The sequence below is a fragment of the Pollachius pollachius genome (genome assembly GCF_949987615.1).
Source record: "Pollachius pollachius genome assembly, chromosome: 19".
Taxonomy (NCBI): Eukaryota; Metazoa; Chordata; class Actinopteri; order Gadiformes; family Gadidae; genus Pollachius; species Pollachius pollachius.
In genome coordinates this window covers 18,899,410-18,920,910 of record NC_136952.1, presented here as the reverse complement: position 1 = coordinate 18,920,910, position 21,501 = coordinate 18,899,410, and the positions used below count along the sequence as shown (strand labels likewise).

The 21,501-nt window shown below is 44.7% G+C and overlaps 1 protein-coding gene across 2 annotated transcripts in view; it reads right to left on the bottom strand.

Moving 5' to 3' along the window:
* Window positions 1-21,501, bottom strand: part of svild (supervillin d) — a 56,385-nt gene that overhangs the window by 15,947 nt on the left and 18,937 nt on the right. For both annotated transcript variants that reach the window (XM_079757339.1, XM_079757340.1), the window contains exons 3-9: window positions 20,287-20,321; window positions 16,852-16,907; window positions 10,203-10,288; window positions 8,847-8,946; window positions 7,435-8,033; window positions 6,805-6,940; window positions 621-768 (exon numbers count right to left, since the gene is read on the bottom strand). In XM_079757339.1, coding sequence (XP_079613465.1) covers window positions 621-768; window positions 6,805-6,940; window positions 7,435-8,033; window positions 8,847-8,946; window positions 10,203-10,288; window positions 16,852-16,907; window positions 20,287-20,321 — 1,160 coding nt within the window. The remainder of the gene's footprint in view (window positions 1-620; window positions 769-6,804; window positions 6,941-7,434; window positions 8,034-8,846; window positions 8,947-10,202; window positions 10,289-16,851; window positions 16,908-20,286; window positions 20,322-21,501) is intronic.

The window sequence follows — 21,501 nt, the reverse complement described above, 5'->3', positions numbered from 1 at the left end:
TATGATGCATTGATCGGAGCCATCACCAGGAAGTGGTTAAGAAGGGTAATAGCAGTCATCCTAAAGACACTCGGCAGCCAGACGACAGCGTCAGACCGACTCTTCTACACCCAGAACATTTGATCCTCCTTTAAAGTTGACATATTATACCGCCAGTTGTGAGTGTGATTAGCCATTGCAAGCCGTCTTGAAAATCTCTCTCGTCTGACGCCAAAAGTGGGCGTGTCCACCTAGATGTATGACGGGCAGATGAGCAACGTTTGATACAGTCGACTGGGTAGACTGGCAGACTGATCTGTCCAGCACACATCTGGTTGGACACGCCCATTTGCGATGTCAGAAGAGGCAGATATTCAATACGGCTTGTAACGGCGACTCACCTGGTGGTCACCTTTAAAACAGAACTCAATATTGGAGGTTCCATAACAAGCGTGTACAACTGCGCTCATGAAGGCTTGAGGTATCCAGAGACGTGCAGCGGTGAAAGTTTTGTTTTGATAGGAATGAAATCAAAAGCCGCTCTTATAACTGGGAGAATCAAAATGTGTGGTTCAAGGGTACGGGAACAGTGGAGGGACTGCCATGTGCATGCATTATCTAATGTAGAGCGGCGGACTCACCTTTCTTGGCCATGCGTCCGGCCACGGTGAACTGCCGCGAGTCGTTGGCGGCGCCCTTCCCCCGGCTCTTCCACTGCTCCTCCTTCTCCTGGAGGACCTTCATCCTGTCCGCCAGGGACACCTTGGTCTCCACGTCCGCACTCGACTTCTGACGACCACACCCACCGCAAAGCAGGGGGTTACAATGAGCGGCCCACCTTGGTTCCACCTGTGTTCTAAACACTGGCGGAGGTGTGGGAAGTGACCCGTGGGCCTTTGGTGCCATTGTAGGACAGACGCAGGAGTCGCTCATCATACTCATTATTTACAGTTTCCATTAAGGGGACTTTGCTGACGTTTCTACCCAAAGCGACTTACAACCATTCATTCCCACACCGACGGCGGAGTGAACCACGCAGGGCGACAGCCAGCTCGTCGGGAGCAGTCAGGGTGAGGCGCCTCGATCGAGACACCTCGACACTCGGGTGTCTAGGATTGAACTAGCGGCCTTCTAGTTACAAGTGAACCCGCTCTACCTCCTGAGCTACTCCCCGAGGATACACCCCGATACTTTGATATACCGGGGAACTAGACTAAACTAGTGAAGATGGGTCTACTACCCGTGTCTCGGGACATGAAAGGAGCCGACCCATACTTGGGGTTAGTATCTGAGTTTGTCTCACAGGGATGCCTCTGTGTAAAGGATCTATTCTGCATGCAGTGATGGCTTCCATGTGAAAGAGTACCATTACGCTTTGCAAAAAAATAACGGACTCCTCTTTGTGATGCATCCAACTGATGGGATATGGAAATGACAGCAAAAGATACGACGCTCAGTAAAAATGACAGCAGCATCAAGCGTTAGTAGAGTCTAGTAGATGTGATACAGAAGTAGGGTATGGGCTGTGTTTAGGCTGTTTAACACATTTTAGATTCAATAATAAAACGATAGCTAAGAGTATGGAAACAGCATTTGGGACCCAGGAGTACAAACAACTTTTATACTTCAGCCGTTGAGCCCATTAGCACATGCTGCTATCAAAGTGAAGTCATCATCTCCTCTCTCTGTTCCAACAGAAAACTCAAGACAAGTGAAGGAAAATAAGCGGTTTGTTTTGGCAAACAAGCTCTCCTTGGGCTTCAACTCTGGTGATTCACTCTCCTTCTCGCCCAAGAACCTGTACCTGAATTCAGCCGATTCCATTTTAAATAAATCCCTACTTACATGCCTGTTAGGTCCACACCACCGGCGGCTTCTTGTTATTTAACATTATTCCACACATGAATCAACAGAATGTGGTTTATGATCCCAGGCAAAGGTTTATGAAATGGCTACTGGCCATTAAAGTTGAATTAAGATAACAGTGAACAGTTATGTGTATTAGCAGTGACGTGCCAATAACAACCAGCTTCCTGTTCACTGTGGAGAGGTTAACTTAGTGGACTGTATTTATATAGTGCTTTCCTAACCAGTTGCCCCTCAAAGCGCCGTACAATATTGCATCCCATTCACCCATTCATGCACACATTCACACACCGACGGCGGAGTCAACCATGCAAGGCGACAGCCAGCTCGTCAGGAGCAGTCAGGGTTAGGTGTCCTGCTCGACACTAGCTAGGAGGTGCCAGGGATCGAACTAGCAACCTTCCCGTTCCCAGCCAACCCGCTCTAGCCCCTGAACCAAATGCCGCCCACAGTAAGTGTATAACGGAATGATGGAAAGATAAACACAAAGATGATCATACTCTCACTATACGATAACACATTACAAAGAGTTTTAAGTGTTTTCATTTCAGCAATGGATAAGGCGATTTTGGAGTATAACAATTATTCATATTTATTGCGTTGTTAGTTTGGAAGTGTGCGAGACCTTTTCAAATTTTCACGATGGATTGGATTTTGTATATGGGTAGGAAACGGTTACATGTCAAATATTTGTGGATATATGCTGTTAAGTGGCCAAGAAGAAAGACACTGGAAATTCTGTTTCAAAGACTTTGAAGATAAATGCTAACAGGCCACTTGAAGAGCCGCGTCTTACAAGTACCACTTCTGCTCCACATTTATGAGGACAGAGAGCACAATGCAAACAGTGTGCATACCTACATAATAACAGACGAACCCACAAGACTCATTCAAGAACCATTCAAGTTACATAAACATGTCTGGCACACGCATGACCTCACCTGGTTAAATATAAGCTCTTCGACTGACACTTTTCAGTGTGGAAAATAGTGAAGTAAAATAACAGCATAAAAGTAATATTTTGCTGTATTTTTTAGATAATAGAGCTGCCTGCTACCTACAGTCATTGGAATGCAACTTCATACATAACTGATAATATACCACAAAAATAATATTATAAGCGTCTTTGCTTTAAAAAAAATATATATATATATATATATATTTATATATAATATGTAAAAATACATCCAGCTAGGGTATCGGTTTACAATAAACAACCATTTCTTGGATTCAAAATATAATGTCAAGAGCATATTTAAGAGCAACTGGGTGACATCATATATCCATGTCGAGTTGCATGACATGGTGCTATCAATAACACGCCCAGGGAACAGCAGGAAGTGAACCTGAGACAGACAGGAAGTGGACTTGGCACGAGATTGCGGTGGAGGTCTCTGAATACTTCAAACCGCAATGAAAGAAACATGGTGGGGAGGAACTGACACAACCCATTAAAAGAACCAAAAACCACAATTCATACTTCCAACTCGTACGGTAAAAGCCTCAAAAGGTGAACGCATGCCAACACAATCCAGGCCGGCTGTTTCCCTGGCTCTGGAGTCAATCAGAGGGGGGAGGGATCTGCCCTGGTCTGGGGGGGGGGGGGGGAGGTCATGAAACAGGAGGTGGGGGTGAAGGTAAGAGAGGGGTTTGGGGGGAGGATCCCCACAGGAAACCATATTTCTCTGTATCTCTGGGGCGCCTTACAGCGAAGAAGACATGCATCAATCAATCATAGAGGGCCATTTCTCACCCAGCCCGTGGCTGGGGCAGAAACTACCAGAGAGCCGGCAGACTTCTTAATGGTTAATCTTTCAAAGGAACGGGAAGAGACGATAATGTTATGTGCAAACTTCAACTTCAGCAAGGCCGTGAGCTCATGCGAAAGGTAAATGAACACACGAAATGTGCGCGTACATGCACGCAAGTGAAACTCACCTGAGGAGAGGGATTGTTTGACAGGCAGGTGCCGAATAGGAGGGGTAGAGTCTGAAGAAGAATAAGGACACTGGAAAAGGGAAGGAAGGACGGAAAGAAGGGAGGAAGTAATGAGGGAGGGAAGAAAAGGGGAATATTAAAGGACTAAAAACTAAAAGGCAAAGGTAGTGCAGCCTGCCCAGCCAGGCAAATGACAGCCAAGCCAAGCTAAAGGCAAACTCTAACCACAAGCACATCAGAGGAACAGACAGACCATAATATAGTTCCCATAAGAAGAAAGATGAGACAGACAGGAAGTGGAAGAAGAAATGGCTAAAGCTGAGGAACGCTTATTAGATTAGGAAGGTTTAATTATATTTCCATTAAAAGTAAGCAGAAGTGAAAACCAATCCCAGGCCTAGAATGGACACGATTTTAAATATATCTGGAATATATCTGGAATCTTCCCATCAAAATACATACATTTTTTTCCATATTAAAACTATGTCAAACTTAACTTGCCTTTAGCATTAAATGTGGCAGATTATTTTTTTAGATTTTAACATCAAATCTGGCCACTCAAAAACACACTGATAACAGGGGAGCTTTACGTTAAAACCCCACAAATGAATATGTAAAACAAATATCCTTGAAGTCAATCAGAACCGCATACACGCAGAAATTCCACATGAACCTTCAACATTGTAGACCACAGAATCCAGAACCACAGTGCATTTTGGGGATCCTCAATCACAACACACACCAGTCAGAATAAAGTCAATGCTGTAAGCCGTCTTTTTAAAATGTTAAGTTCGTTTTTCCTTTCAGGCACGTGCTTGGCCCTACAGATGCAGTTTTCCAGAAAGTGCGCAGATTCATGCCAGATTTTTGACTAATAATGATTTATCATTGAAGTGGGCCGCATAAATCAGAGATGACATCAGTTCACAGGCGTTCCTTGGGTAGGCTTGAGGGGAATTTCTCTTGAATGCCATTGGTCGGCCGCCTACACAGGCTTCAGAGCTGCCCGTATTCTTTCCATGCTCAGAGGGAATCCATCCAGAGGTTAGCTCCTCTGTGGGCCAAGTGTTTAGCTGGAGTCAAAGGCATTCCTCAGGTGGTCATCAATCTAGAGCTGCTCACGCCAGAAGGGATGACATCACTGTGGATGTGGGGATCAGGATATTATAAGGGTTTGAACTGGTTATAGCTGTAGGCTCCCTATGCCTCAGTTGTAAGACAACTGTTTGCGTTGTCTACTGTGTATTGGCCATGAGATCGTGGTTTGACTGACATGCTGTTGTTGGCCGTTGGTCTCCTGTGCGGGCCATCTGCTGTTTTTCAGCTTTTAGAAAACCGGTGTTTCAAAAAGTGAGGCAGGAATTAACAAGTAGTGTGTGGAGTCGAACCACCCCGCACAAAGATCATGATGATGACCAGCCACCAACACAAGTCTGGACTTTGTCACTAAAATACAATCAAAATAGCGAAACGAAGGAGAAAGCCATTTCTCTGAGAGTTGATCTATTTTTTCAACTGTAGTACAGTTTTAAAAGAATACTAGTAAAATGTGTATTTGGAACCAGTACTACGTCCAAGTATTACGATAGTTTTACTATGTGCAGTAGTAATGTAGTGTCTCCTACTTCGACAACTGAAACATTACAGCCCACTAGCAGTCCCTGGTCAGAGGGATCCCTCCTGGTGTTTCTTTGTTCCCTCTGGGGGATTCCCTTCAGAGTTTCCACATTCACATCCTGTGAGCTCTCTGAGACTGGTATAGTGTGTATACTCAGGATCTGGACCGCTTCACCCTAACCCTCAATTCATGAAAAAACATCTCATCACTCACTCATCTTCAAAACCTCTTATCCGGGGTCAGTCCCATGGGTCAGCAGCTCTTGAGGGGTGGCAGACTTCCCTTTCCCGTGCCACATTGACCAGCTCTAACAGGGGGATCCCGAGGCGTTCCCAGGCCAGTGTGGAGATATAATCTCTCCACCAAGTCCTGGGTTTTCCCCAAGGCCTCATCCCCATTAACTTATAAATAAGTGAATGAAAGACATTCGATTACATCCAGAGTGCGTTACGAGTTACATTCATTACTAAGAACAGACTGACCCAGTGGGAATGCAACCCTTAAACCCAGCGAGGTAGAGGAACACCAGCATTGACCGACAGATGGCTCAGGACCCTGTGTATGGTGGTGTGGGAAGCAAATGTACAAACAATGTTACCAGTGGGACTTGTCTTTCCCCACCTGAAGTTGGGTGGTCAGGGGATGTCCAAGCTCGTTAACCATGGATGCACGCTTTCACCACACACAGCCGCCAATATCATTGCTGCCAATTTCATTGCTGCCACTCTTTATTGCACATTACACCACCGACTTCTTGAATACTTGATCCTGATTGGTCAACGTTCCAAGGGTGTTCATTATTTTCCGTACACCTCTGCCTTTTAACAGTTGCTCGCCAATTTTACTACAAATCCTACATTAACAGCAACGGTCAAATGATATGGTCCATGATAACGCAAAACACAAGCTCAAAGTGCAACAGACGAACATTTGAATTCCAGATGGTGTAAAGTCTATACAAAACCATAAATGTATATCATATATCGCATCATGATTGGTAACTGTTAGAAGAAAATGTACTTTTAGATTTCCTCGGCTGCATCATTGCCCCCGTCGTACATTATTCTCCAATAATAGGACATCTCATTGTGGTTTATTCCACATGGTTATTGGGCATGCTTAGAGGTCGAGTTCTCGCCTGTAATCATTTGATCCACATGCCTTGTTTCTTTTAGAAATCGCATGCTTTTATGATAGGGTGAAACAGACAGGAAGTTATGGGAAAGAGCAAAGGACATGCAGCAAAGGACCACGGGCAGGAATCGAACCCGGGTCACTGCGGTCAGGACTAAGCCTTAATGGTTCGCTCTACCCGGTGAGCCACCGGGCGCCCCTAATATCTCATTATTATAAACCACCGACACACACGGCAAACCAGTGGCTGAAATAACCGCGGGCGGTACCTTCTTCCTCCAGGCGTTCTCTGCGTCGTTGAGCTGGTTGAAGCGGGCGGCCAGGGACTTCTGGACCTCCGGTGACTTGATCTTCTTCAGCCGGACCCCAAGCTGCTCCTCCAACCCCCCGCTGAACTCAGCCAGCCTGCAGGGAGGGAGGGCGGACAGACAGTCAGGCAGCAGAGGGACAAACCGCTTCCAAGAACATTTGAAATGCCAAGTGGGTTCCTTTCAAGTATGTCATATTGTATTTTCCTAATTTTTGGGAATGACGAAGTACAACAGAGAGGGTCTGACCCTTACCCTTCAAAACAACAAAACTTAAACTTGACTTAACCCAAGGGGAACACGTTGAGATCCAAAATAACTCTCACAGATGATACGTGTTTGTTTCAATTACAATTCGATAAATTGAAAAAGGTAGGATTGTTAAGAGTTTATTCGCATTGCAATGCATTCCATGCATCAACTTATGTTTCTTGCTTGGTATTATTATTCAATTTTTTCCATATTAGCCTAGCGAGCATGTTTCCAATCGTTGTGCTATTTAGCTCGAGCAGCGAAGCCCCAGGGCTCCCCTCAGGTGGTCCCCTCAACCGGACCAACGACAGCCGGCCAGACGAGAACCTCTGGGCTGACCTCTGCTTGAGCGCGGACCCCTGACTGCTGTCAAGGCTGCTGTCCAGCTCCTCGCCGTCCTCCGACGCAGACGGCGTCTTCTCTTCGAAGCTCTCGTCCAGAGAGACGCTCCCCGCCTCCTCCTCTTCCTCCTCTTCCTCCTCATCTTCCTCCTCTAGACTCCCTCCACTGTAGTTGATCTCCTCCTCCTCCACCCTGCCACTGCCATCACTTCCTCGATCAACGCCTTCCTCGTTCAATGTCTCCTCCTCCTCCTCCTCCTCCTCCTCCTCCTCCACCTCCTCCTGCTGCTGCTCTTCCTCCTCCTCCTCATGGTCACTCTCAGGGTGACTGAGGGTGATGCTGGTCTGCCGGCTCAGCCCGGCGGCGGCGGCGGCGGTTGCCGTGGTTACTGCGGCGGTGACAGTGGCGTCACCGAGGTCAGACTCCAGGCTGGTGGAGCGGCTCTTCTTCAGGATGCCCCGGATGCCGCGGGGCCCAGAGTCCTGGCGCTGGAGGGAGGAGGAAGAGGAGGAGGAGATGGAGGAGGAGGAGGAGGAAGAGGAGGAGGAGGTGTCTTTATGGAGGACGTCGGTTTGGTCGGAGATGTGACTGTCAGCCTGCATGGAGGAGAAAAGGAGTAAAGGAATAGGTTAAGGAATGGCTAAGGGATAACGTAAACCGTCAGTTACACACACACACGCAAGCACGCACACAAAACCCTTCACAACACTGCTTCAGGCTAACAGAGGCGGCCCCCTGCGATCTACTTCGGAGCTATTTTTAAAAGAGAGAAATGAATGGGCCTAAATGTGATGCAGTATACAGCAAATATTTCAAGAATGCCAAGACTGAAAACATCTTATTTGGTATGCAGTCACATATAGAAGAAAACTACTCGTAAACGGAAAATGTAAACGGAAAAATAGAAGGAATGCCAATTGGCAAACTAAAATAAGGTCGGTGGCTCCATGACATCAGCGCCCCACTCTACATATTGGGTTGTGGAAAAAACAAAACAGAAAATCTCCTCTTTCTTCTCCTGCCGCAGAGAAGTGGAAGGTCACGCGGGTTGGTCTTGTTGTGCTGACTCTTATTGTGTATTCTGCACACGGTGGTATTATGTTCATGAGAGGAAATGTGTCTGATGAGACTAAGAATGGAAATTATAAGCTGATGTTAAATATGAAATTACATTTAAACTCAATGATTAAATATTTTAAATGATAAACATATCAAATGTGTTCAATATTGGCATTTCATCTTAGTACTATTTGTAAGAATAAATGAATTTATAAATGGACAAATATTTTATTTATTTTTAATCTGGTAAAATGTCTCACAGCAATATGTCTCACAGCAATATGTTTGAGAAAAACCTTTTCTGACACGACTCCTCTAACCCAGTTAGGCCGTGAATACCAAACACTTGCCTTCTCTTCATCGGCAGTGGCCATGTTTCTTGGCTCATCACTCCCCTTTGCTTCTGCCTTGCTCTCCGGCTGGTCCTGGCTCTCCTTCCTCCGACCAGACCTGGGAACAGCGAGTCAGACCCGGAGGGACGGGAGAGGGGAGGGCATACATGGTCAGACGTATATGAACAGAATCAGGGGTACTTTTATTGCAGCTTATTGTACAAGCACACAAGAGTAGCATTAGGCTTGGATCCTCAACAGGAACATAGCAGCAACTAGACAAGATAAAGTAAATAAAGATAAGTAAAAATAAAAATATGTTAAAATAAGTAGCAGCATCAGTAGATCACAATAATAAATAATAATAAAATAAAGTAAATAATAATAAGAGAAACTAAAATGGTGGTAATAAATAATAAGTAATGAGGTATAGTAAAGTGTAGTGTAAAGCGTTTAAGTGAAAAAAAAGGAGTTAAGTAGTCTGTTGTTGTAGTGTCTTGTTGAAGGGTCTTGATTTAGTTTCAAGGTATATGAAACCAAATTCAATACGTGGAAAACGATTTGAGATCGTTCACTAATTTAGGAGACATCAGAAGGTTCCTCTTGTAGGGGCATCCATCAGCAGGTACAGGTGTAAAGGCATCTCGCTAAAGGACGTCTACAGCTAGACTTTGGGCATGGATGAGTGAACCCAGAACCTTCAAGCTGGGAGTACCAAGTCTGAGTCGCTACACTATTCTGTTGTTTCAAGTCAACGCCAAAGTTTCAGTTATCACTTTGCACAATATTGTGTACACTTACCTTCCCTTGAATGGTGCAATTCAATAAAGGTCCAATCCACAATATGGAAGCAATAAACATGCTTTATATAACGGTAGGATTTCATATCTTAGGTTTCATAGTGTACTATATGGTAGATAAACACCTACATGTGTATGAAGGTGTTTCTTTGGTATCGTATTGTCAACACTTGACTCACATTGTCCGTCAATGTGAAGGTGTGTTTGTGTGTGCAAATGTGTACACTGACCTACATGTCCATGTGCACTTGACTGTGAGTCAATGAGTTTCCATGCCGATATGCGTGGTATTAGGTACCACTGGTCTTTCTGGAGTGTCATTGAACAGGCTTCACTTTAAACCAGCTCCGATTTAGCAAACATTCAAAAGTTGTTGTGTGCATCAAAAATAGGATTGCTTCCATTGCTCTGCTTGTGAAAACACACACAGAATCTGAACCACGGCTGTGCTTTCTTTTAAGACTACATTTTTACGGTGCCAATGTTATGGTTTCTCATAACGTTATGCAACATGTCAAGTACTTTAACTCGTAGGGTAACCGTAACATGCCATGTACTAGTGTGAGGCCCTGACCTGGTAGAGGCTGTACTCTGCTCCAATTCGATTGGCTGCAGATGCACCTGGTCGTTGGCACGGTGACCATCGCTCTCATCCTCCATCTTCTCCGTTGAAGAAGAGACGAGAGACAAGGAAAAGAGCAATGGGGAAGGTAATTTACACAATTGTTTTGAAAAAACAAGTCATTAATGCAAAGAGATAGAAATGCTTTCTCGAACTTAGAGAGCAGAGCTTGTGTTTTTAAATCCCCTCCATAATGTTCCCAGTAAGTCCCTAAGGGACCAGTAGAGGAAGATCAGCACAGGCCCCGAGAGGGATTCATCACGGTAAAAAGAGGTACCCTCTGTTCCTGTCATGCTTGTAAAAGCGTACCCCCTTAAAAAAAAAGGTATAAAGGTCAGTTGGTCCTTAGAGACTCTGCCCTTTTGTTACTCAGAATGCCATATACCCCGCCAAACCCCTTATGTAACCCCGAGTTATAAACACGTGTAGGGAAGGTGTTTTTTACTTTATATTTAAAACAGAGCTGATGCAACCTTTGACTCTGGGACGATTCAACCCTAGTGAATACCAGGATTGAATTAGACTCATCCATTTTCCTTTATTTGCTTTAATAAGCACCATTTACCAAGGCATCCAAGGACAAAATATCCTGGTGGAATATCCTGTTGCCCTTGGAGCACCCTTTATCTTCATGGAGAAGCGTAAACACAAAAGCATTCCCCATTTCTGAGTCATAATAAAACAGCTAGCACCATAGAACACGGCCCAAATCAAACTCTGTATTGTCACTACATTATTATCATAAAAATGATTCACATTAATAATTGACCAAGCATACTGAAAAACATCGGAATAATCCCAACCCAACGTCAACAGCCTAGAAGGCTGATAGTACCCAGACAACCACAAGCCAATAAAAAGCATTCTTACTCTTATCTATCATTACTTTACGTTCATACAAGGCATTCAGTTTCACATCACGACGAGCACTGGGAATGGGGAAAAATAGATTGATACATAGAGCATTTCAAATAATTCTTTAAGCCAGAAACCGTATAATCCTGGTGGAAGCCGTTGAGTGGAGCAGCCAAACAGATGGGGCTACGCTGGTACCTTGCAGTACAGAACTTGATGGAATGCACCAGGATGGAGAGAGCCGAACCCAAGCCTGCTGTATCATGTTATTACTTTTCTGTGTACAGCAGATGTCACGTCCATTGTTTTGTTAACTGGTGGTGTTAGCATGTCCTCTGCACGATGTGCCACGTCATCTCAAAGCCAACTTGTAGCGTGAGAATGTTGATATGTTAATTTATATGCTCCTGACAGAGGGAATATACTTCGGGACTGAATCTGGAGCGATTGGTCTCGGTTGAGACGTTCATGGTGATGATTCAGCATTAAATAAGTATTGCTCGTGTTTTAAGCAGCTTTCTTATTGTCCTGTTGTATTATTTATATGTATTGAAATGTTCTTCTGGTTGTTTGACCGACCAGTTTATATCTATTGTACATTTGTGTTTCTGTTTTTGTGTGTATGTTGTAATCAGGCCGTCATTGAAAAAGAAAGCCTGCTCTCAATGGCCTACCTTCAATAAATAAAGGTTCAATAAAAAACAAGATATGTTCATCTTTCTGAAATGGAATATTGTTTATGTCATGTATATTTCTTGTGAACCGTTTAACTTTACCGAGGAATTTGTATATATTTAAATCCTAGACGTGATTCTTCTTCATTTGCACTTATATTTTTTGGTTGTAGGTTCAGTTGTTGTATTTGATGTTCAGCAGTTCACTCCCTCAGAGATAGCCGTAACATATAACATATAAAGATGATTGCATAGTCAATAATACTCAACTGAAGTCAACTTTTCCACATTTAATGTACCGTGAGACCTGCACCGATAGGGTCAGGGACGGAAATCCCAGCTGAATCCACTCACTAATGAACAAAGTTCCTGAGAGTTTTTCTGCAGTCTTTTTTTGTTTCAGATTTGAGTAGGAGTGGTGAAGCTGGACAGAACCCTGGCTGTGAGGAATCGGACCGCAGAGACCCCCGAGGAAAACCAGAAAACACTTCAGCCCTCCAGCAGAGAGGAGGGAAATCAACAGAGCGTGAAAAGGAAAAAAGTGGTTGGCCAGAGTTGAGAAATGTTAGAAAACCTGTTAACAGAAACAATAGTTTGTGTCTCAACAAGTAGAAGATTAATACTAGCAGGGTTCAGGGCTTGATTTCCCTGCTGGGAGACAACCACAGAATATATGCAATCACGCTATTATAAAACAGTAAATGAGTTCACTAAATGCATATTAATTATATGTAGTTACGTTATAAAAGTCTAAATCAAAATATCCGATTTGGACATCCATTTGCTTCATTCCAGATGCTGTTTGCTAATTAAAAACCAAAGTCAGTGCTGATGGAAAACCAAGGCCTTTTGTGGTGGGGTTGGAGTCCGGCCTGACCACATGACTGAGAAGCCTGCCCCAGTGACTTCACTCGGAGCAAGACCCAACCGCTGTGGGTTGAAGACACTGGGACATTGGTTCCATACGTCAGGATATTCTTGAGCCCCAAACTACTTCCACTGCTCTGCATCTGCTTGCCCACACATTTGAACCCCATCGTCAACATCTTTACAGCACCTGTATAAATGTGTCAATATGTAGTTTACCCTAGGCTGCAAATAACAAGTCTGTTTTTATATAAAGGGATATTTAGCCTTGAAAAATGTGTGAATAAATGTTGTACAGAATCCAACAACCAAATTTTCAAAAATGATACTGTAAGAAGCGGTTCCAGTAAAGCCGGGAGAGACCGGTACGATGGTTGAATCCCCCAGAACGACATGTTCCTTTAAAAGACAGGAATCTCCCGCAGCCCAAAGTGGGGTTAGGACCCTTGGGTGAGGGAACACCACAACAAGGGTTTTTTTCTCTCCCAAAGAGACACGCCTTAATGAAAGGTGAATTATCTCCTCCCTGCTGTTTCTGATCATAATGTTCAAGGCAGATGTCATCACTAGACTTATGCAACAGAGAACAGGTGTGATAGAGAGAGAGGTGGTCAACCACCTCTCTCTCTCTATCACACCTGTTCTCTCTCATGACCACCTCTCTCTATCACACCTGTTCTCTCTCAGGACCACCTCTCTCTCTATCACACCTGTTCTCTCTCATGACCACCTCTCTCTCTCTATCACACCTGTTCTCCCTCATGACCACCTCTCTCTATCACACCTGTTCTCTCTCATGACTACCTCTCTCTCTATCACACCTGTTCTCTCTCATGACCACCTCTCTCTCTATCACACCTGTTCTCCCTCATGACCACCTCTCTCTATCACACCTGTTCTATCTCATGACCACCTCTCTCTCTATCACACCTGTTCTCTCTCATGACCACCTCTCTCTATCACACCTGTTCTCTCTCAGGACCACCTCTCTCTCTCTATCAAAACTGTTCTCTGTTATGACTCATAACAGAGAACATCTACGTATTGACCAGTTTTGAAAGCGCTGCATTGTGTGACGGAAAATTTCTTATGTTGCAACCTTTTAGTCATATAGGCTTTGTTTTCCATTCTGTGTATTGTCTTGCCATCCTGCTTCTCCTCAGTGCCATCTATGCATTGACCTTTGTGCTTGATTCAGCCACCTCACCGCTGGAATGAGTGATGATTTCCTACCTTCTTCAGTGGCATCTAAATGTAAACCCTTTTCCTATGGGTAACCTGCCTGCCTTTCTCAGAATCAATCGTGATGTTAAGCATCGTACTTGGGTAAAACGGTCACAAGGGATAGGACATCCTCTTGGGCCCTCTTCTGTTCAATGAGAACACAGGCAACTCTGTGTCTTGGGTAAACATTACCTGATTTGATTATTAACATCTGTAATATGGGGAGGATCGGAAACTGTATAAATAGCTCTGTCAAACTGTCTCCTGGACTCACTCTGAGTCTAATGTATGCATGCATTAAACCTAGGTTACATTTGTTATATAAGTGTTGTGTGCTTTTTGCATTTAGAAACCTCATCTTTCCTAGACGCAATATCTGTTAAAGGCAAATGCCATGACAGTTGTCTCTGTCGTAGAGACAGCACAGCAACACCTCTACCCAAGTCCCGCCCTGGACCCGAGGAGCAGTCTTATCGCATTTACATCAGAATGAAACCGCCAATGTGTGTAGGGTCCGGGAGGGTAAATTGGGGTGCTAGCTCAAGCCGGGGATTTACCTCAGGCAGGGTAAACGCGCGGACCATGTCGGGAAAATGGCGTGCATGAGACGGGCCTATTTCGCAGTGTAAAAACGTGTACAGAGAGAAGTGGGAGCCTTAATAGAAATTACAAGGAAGTGTAAAAGAGACCATTTACTGAGAGGGGAAGTGAACTCCCTATTCCAGCTAAATTGGAACAAACATTTTGTGCTGAGTTCTTGGGATGGGGGCGTGTTATCCCCATAATAACGACCCACACCAATCTTGTAGTGTTTTAGTACGTTGTTGTGTATGTGCATCATAATGAGCGATGTTGTACATGAAATGAGTCACTCTCCGTGGCTTTATAATATAAACATCAGTGAAGCTTAACCCTCTCAGCCAAGTGAATTTCACGCCACTTTTCCCTAAATAGCGGTTTCGTTATAGTAACAGCAACAAAATGGCAACGATTACTATTTTGACGCTAATATAAAACATAAGCATGTTTAAAACAAAAACGTTTGCAGGTTCACCGGCCCTCTAACATATGGTGGTGGGAGGACTGAAGGAAAAAGCAAAAGCCAACAAGCAAGAAATAGATAACCGAATAAAGACAGCAGGGGGGTGAGAGAGAGCGAGAGAGAGCAGAGGGTGATGAGGTGTAAATCCCGCTGGGGGAGGGCTGGGTTCCAGGGGGTTTGAAGTGGGAGGGGGGCGGTTTGCTGCCCTCAGATTCACTATGGTCAGGTCTTGGCGGCGTGCCAGCAGCTCTGAGCAGACCCAGTTAGCAGTTCTACAAACGGCAGTGCACATCTGGCAAAACCCAACCATTGCCCCGGAAACCACTGCAGGCATGGGAACGTCACCCATAGTCACCCATAGTCCCAGACGAGTGTGTCCGGGCCTCCTTCTAATAGTCCAGGTTACGCAGGCACGCACACGCACACACACACACACACACACACACACACACACACACACACACACACACACTTTACAGGTGTTTTGTTTGCATCATCATCTTTGATATGGGGCTAACAGACATGCTGCTGTTTCTCCAAATTATTCCAGATTATAATGTGTGCTGTGAGTTTTTGTAAACCTCCACATCTGCTCGAGTATGGTTTGCGTTTAGAAAGACCTTCTTTTTTTTTCCTTGTCCTCCCTTTCGCGTGGGAAAATCCCAGAACGGCCCATTCTCAGCCGGGAGACTTTGGCCGGTGGGTCTGACCAGGTGCGGCCTGGCTTTGTGGCTCGGTCGAACGTCTCTGGGAGTCCTGATAATGGAATAATCTGCAGCTGAGAGATGAACCCAGACGGATGAAGGGAAGGAAACTGAAAAGGAGGGAGGACGAGACTGCGTCTCCCGCCAGGTCTCCTCCGGGCGAGTTGTGAATTCAATCCAGGCAGTGTTTAGTCACACCTGGAGCTTTTATGGAACCTCGTATTTTACCTCATCATGTTTTATGCAAGGGATAATGCCAGACGAGGTGTCCATCATCAGGAATTAATGGACAACGCAAAGTCCATGAATTCCTGATAATGGACACCTCGAAGGGCATTATCCCGCTTATACCATGGTCACGTGCCAAAGAAAATAAATGAAGACCATTCATTTATATTATCATGTGTTTTACAATCCAAATAAAAAGTTTTATACAAGCCATACCTTAGTTTCACTTCTAACGCCTTAGGGTTTGACTAATACCTGGAACAATCATTACCCTCCTGTAAGGTTCTTATGCAACGGAAACGTTGTTCTGTCCTCCAGTAAATACGACGGACCTTAGCTACGACTTGGCAATGGGAGGTATTCGAGTCCACTCAGCTATGCGCCAGAGAGCTAACATTATGGGTTGTACATATTTATAATTTGAAATTCGTCCCAGCCTTTATACCACAGATACTCTAGGGTCTGTAGCATATAACCGCGTTGTCTGATTACAGTTTAATGCATTTTTCACAATTTACCAGCTCTCGTTTTAAAGGCTGAACAGACAATTTGACTGGAGCTACTTAGCAGGTGTCCGTATATAGGGGGTTAATGCACACCCTGCAACCGATCAGAATCGAGCATTCCCCCAGACCGGGTATAAGCCCATTTATTCACCATGTCCCGCGGTCATTCTGCAGGTGCGTGTACAACTTATGGTGACTTCGGTCACATGTCATCACAGCACCGGTAGGGGTCAGGCCATCTTGCTCAGGGATGCCTTCAGCCCTCGGAGTCATCCCTCTACCGAACCACGACACTATCCAGCCCTTATGCATGTATATTGTTTCATTGCAGCATGAAAGAAAAATGAACAAATACCAAGAGTCAGTAGTAAAGACCATAAACAATTTGTTGAGTTTTAGTTGTTCAAAACACAAAAAAGTGCATGTGTGCATCCGTGCCTGCGACGTGCACAAAGTAAACAAGAATGCAAAGTATCCCATGGAGGTAGACGTAAACCGAACCTTATCAGTTGACTTTTTGGACGTCATCTTGGCCGGATCAGCGGGCTTCTTGTCAACTAGAGAACAGAGACACACAAAGAGAGACACACACTTTGATTATTACAAGCTCACACGGTCAGCACTGTACAGAGGTACAGTGACAGAGGTTGGACAAAATAATACGGACGGTTAATAAGTGGCTTGTGTTTTGCACTGCCCTATATATTCCAATGGAGGAACAAGGCTAGCTATTGGTACCCTAGCTAAACCCCTATATATTCCATACAATTATATCAAGTTTATTTTACCCTAAAGAAGCAAATGGTTAGTTGGCTTCCATGCAGAGGAATGCTGGGAAATGTAGTCATTCTCGCTCCTCTCTTTCTCTTTCCCTCCCTCTCTCCCTCCCAATGGATATAATCCAGCAAATAAAATACTATACTATTATTGTCATAGAGGGACGAAGTATTACGAAGATATTCCACTCCCGAAGTCTCAAAATATGGTTTTCCTTCCCAAATGTTGCTCTGGGTAACTATGTGGCGTGTGCCACCAAGTCACAAACATATAATCATCACAGTCAATTTCACAGTGGGCTCTGTCTTCTGGAACATTCCCTCTGTGAAGTGTTTGGACAGGAGAGCAAACTGATGAGGTCATCGTGGTCGATGACATCGTCTAATACGGGGGGGGGTGGGGGCATACCCCCAACCACTATATGCAGCAGAAAACACCGGAGGCGTCCACACACAAACACACACACACACACACACACACACACACACACACACACACACACACACACACACACACACACACACACACACACACACACACACACACACACACACACACACACAGTGAGTGCGAGTGTGAGTGTACAGACAAATACTGGCGCTAGTAATGGGAGTATAGTATACACCAGCTGTTCTGATGACAGACACGCCGTCATTCATGATAGAGGTGACTGTTTCACAGAGGTTACAAGTACAAAGACACCACAGACAATGTGTTGCAGTAGAAAGACTACATCACCATATTACATTCATTACACATGCATATGACATATATAGGATATGGATCATTTTTTCTATTAATCGATCCATCATGTGGTCTATAAAAATGTCCAAAGTGTTGTGGCAGTTACCGGACATATTGCAGCCTTTTTTTAAACACAGGATGGTTACTTAGCGAAGAAGCCCGCATTGTATTTCCTTCCCTAGAGTTTCTCCACAGCACTGAGCTGATGTAGAAACTCAAGTAGCTCAGAGTTCTCTGGGAGAGAACCACAGGCTGTAGGGGTTGGATGGAGACACATGGTTAACATCATCACTTCTCCCTCTACGGCCTTTATGTGCCCAGTTGAGACGATATATCATATTTAATACCCAACGCTTTCAAAAAATCATCAGCTTTTTCATATTTTTTTGCTTCAAAACGGGAAAGCAACGTTAAATCCCCGCGGCAACAGAGACGAAAAACAACCCGGAAAATATGAAAATCTGGGTGCCTTTCCATTTTTCCCTGCTCTATTTTCCTCGTACGCTGTAAATCTACTTTTATTGTTCCAGCGTGACAACTCACGATAAAAATCAACAATCTGAGAGGTAAAGAAAAGCCACATTTTCTAAACAGGGAAGACATCATTTTCCAGCCTCAACAACGTGGGGGCCCTTTGTGAGCGTTGGCGAGGTTCAGTTTGTGATGGTGATGTAACGTGACTCATGGCCCGGCACCGAGGCGGAGCGGGCCTCGGAGCGTACGCCACTCGGGCTTGAGTTGAGTCCAAGTCCCTTTCTCCGTCTCTCCGCGCTCTGAGCTGGAGGACGGATTTAAGAGGCGAGGAAGAAGAAAAAAGTGAAACCTCAAATTCTAAAATTGACTCACTCTGCGCCGTCTGCCAAGCGGCCGTGTCACCCGTCTGACGGAGCAGGAGCTCCTGGTTGGGATTCCATCCCCGGCCCTACATAGGCCTTATACATGAGTCAGCGGGCTAATGGGATTCAACCTCCAATGGTGAGGCGCTGGAGCAAACTAGGGTCAAAAGACGTCCACAATCAATTGACTAAAAGTCATTCAACGTGAGTGAAAGTGAAGTGCATGAATATAATATACATGGCTAACTCCTTTTTTAATTTTGTGCTTTCCCCCCCCCCATTTTCCTACGAAAGTATCCTGCAAACTAATGATCAAAATGTAGAAAAACGTCAGTTTTACACTTCGGCTGTACATTCGGTCCTCCAGTGAGCTATAGAATGTGTCTACCGTGTTTGTTCACCTCAGTGGGTTGAAGCCGTTATAAATCTAGGACTGGCTCACAGGGCAGGCTTGTAAATCTCAGATCATCTGGGATTGGTCACCTTCAACTGCTTATATCATCAGAACTAAACTGGCATAGCACACATTACCTCTGAAACCACCAGGGCAATACAAATGCATGGATAACATTTCCAGACACACTTAAAGCACAAGGGAAGCCAAAATAGTTTCTGTGTCTTAAATGTGTAATATGTATCTTATGATCGTCAACATAGTAATCTATGCCATGTTATCACTGTTACTGATATATCACATCATAAGACGTCATTTAGAGAAAAGACCAGTGAAATCCTATGCATTTGCTTTGCATTTGTCTGTATGAGGGATACGTTCTTCTGACCCTTATTGTATAACTCCACGGTGTGCGTTTGATTGATATATCTTCATAAAGCAATTTTTTGTTGTAATTGAGGCAACCAGAAGAGTGGGTCTTATTATTCTTTAACCCTAAAGATTTTCAACAAATCCCCACGATCTGCAGACCAAAAACTGGATTGACATCTATAATGTCATAATTGATATACAGCACAACATACCAGAAGATTGCAGAAAGACCGAGACATGATGCCTACAGGTACACAAGTAGACTGGCATGAATACTGACTCTTAGAAAACACAAACCTAGGCAATGAAGAGAGACGCCGAGGAAATGCGCATTCAGTAAACCAGGTAAAATGATCTGTTCATATCTGTTTCATAGATGAATTTCGAAATAGACGGAGTCCAAACACTGCGTACTACCAGGTTCCAGTTATGGACCAAAGCAGCCAGGCTATAAACACCCACGCACACAAAACAAACAGTCAGTTGAGTTCCTCCGAGGGAAAAATGCCACATACACACATCAACACCACTCAGCACATGGGGAGTTTTACTCAGGCAAGACGTTCAGTTGGAATCACAATCAAAATGAAGCACATTCACTAGGAATCACATTCATATTGGTGAACAATCATTTTGAACGACTTACATTAAATCACAGCTATTGCTACTTGACAACCGACAAGCCAGGGTAATGACAGGGTCTTAGCAGCAGTGCCAGAACGAAGGACTTCACAGCTCTGTACAAATTGGTAGCACAACAAGGGATTGAACTATATCAAATTATAACCCCTTCGAAAAATGTGTTTCGCTCACCTTTTGGTTCCTCTGATTCGCCCGCATTTAGAAGTCTGGAATGAGAGAAAAAGAAAGGGAAAGATATAATCGAACTCCCACGGAACAAGAGGGCTGATTATACAGTTGGCTGACACAGAATCATAAAAACATAAAATCACCTTCCAATTTATGCTTGTGTCGTACGTCATACAACAATTATATACAGAGTCAGAGACAGACAGATAAGATCACAAAATGCCCTGTTATCAAAACCCTCGCCAGTCTGGCTGGCCCGTGTCTTTTGGGAAATAGCCTACATCTTCCTTTCTCCATGTAAACACGCAAGCTGCCATGTCTAGCCGCACACCCACTCAGAGATGGATATCCGGAAACATCCATTCACGTCTATTCTAGTCACAATGGTCCTTTTGTTACCAGCATCGACCGATGTTGGCAGCGGCACTCACTTACAATGCTGCCTCCAGGCCGACGATGAACATGGCGTCGTTCATCTCCCTGGAGCAGGCGTTAAATATGGATGGACAGCCAGCTGCCAGAGGAGGCGAGGCAGCCGTGATGCATTGAAGCGGGGGTGGAGGAGGTACAATGCAGGGCCATGATGGACAGAGGGGGGTCAGGTCAAAGGTCACGGAAGGGGGAAACTGATTGGTTTGAGGGCGCCACATGCTCGCGATCCGCACGCTGGAGCTTATGTGTTCTGATATCTAGGTCTCCGTGTCATCAAGCCACCCCACCCCAGCCTCGTCTTTCAAATTCCAGGGTTGAACATGATGAATGCCATACATCGATAAGTGTCCCATCTCATTTTAGCAGAAAACACATTTACCATTTCTTTTGGTTAAGGACCCTCTGTGGTTACCATCTTATCCAGGTCAAATGGACTGCGTTTAAACCGCGCTTTCCTAACCAGTGGCCAGTCAAAGCGATTTCAATATTGCCAAACATTCACCCATTCATGCACTCATTAACACAGACGGCGGTGTCAACCATGCAAGGCGACAGCCAGCTCGTCAGGAGCAGTCAGGGTGGTGTGTCTCGCTCAGAGACAACACGACACTCGGCTAGGAGGAGCCGGGGATCGAACCAGCAACCTTCCGGTAACCAGCCAACCCGCTCTACCACCTGAACCCAATGCCGCCCTACATATTTAAACTACTAACCAAATGATAGGGTAAGGGCTGGCCGGACAATATTATCCATATCGTTTTTGAATGCTATTGTGTCGCCATGAAA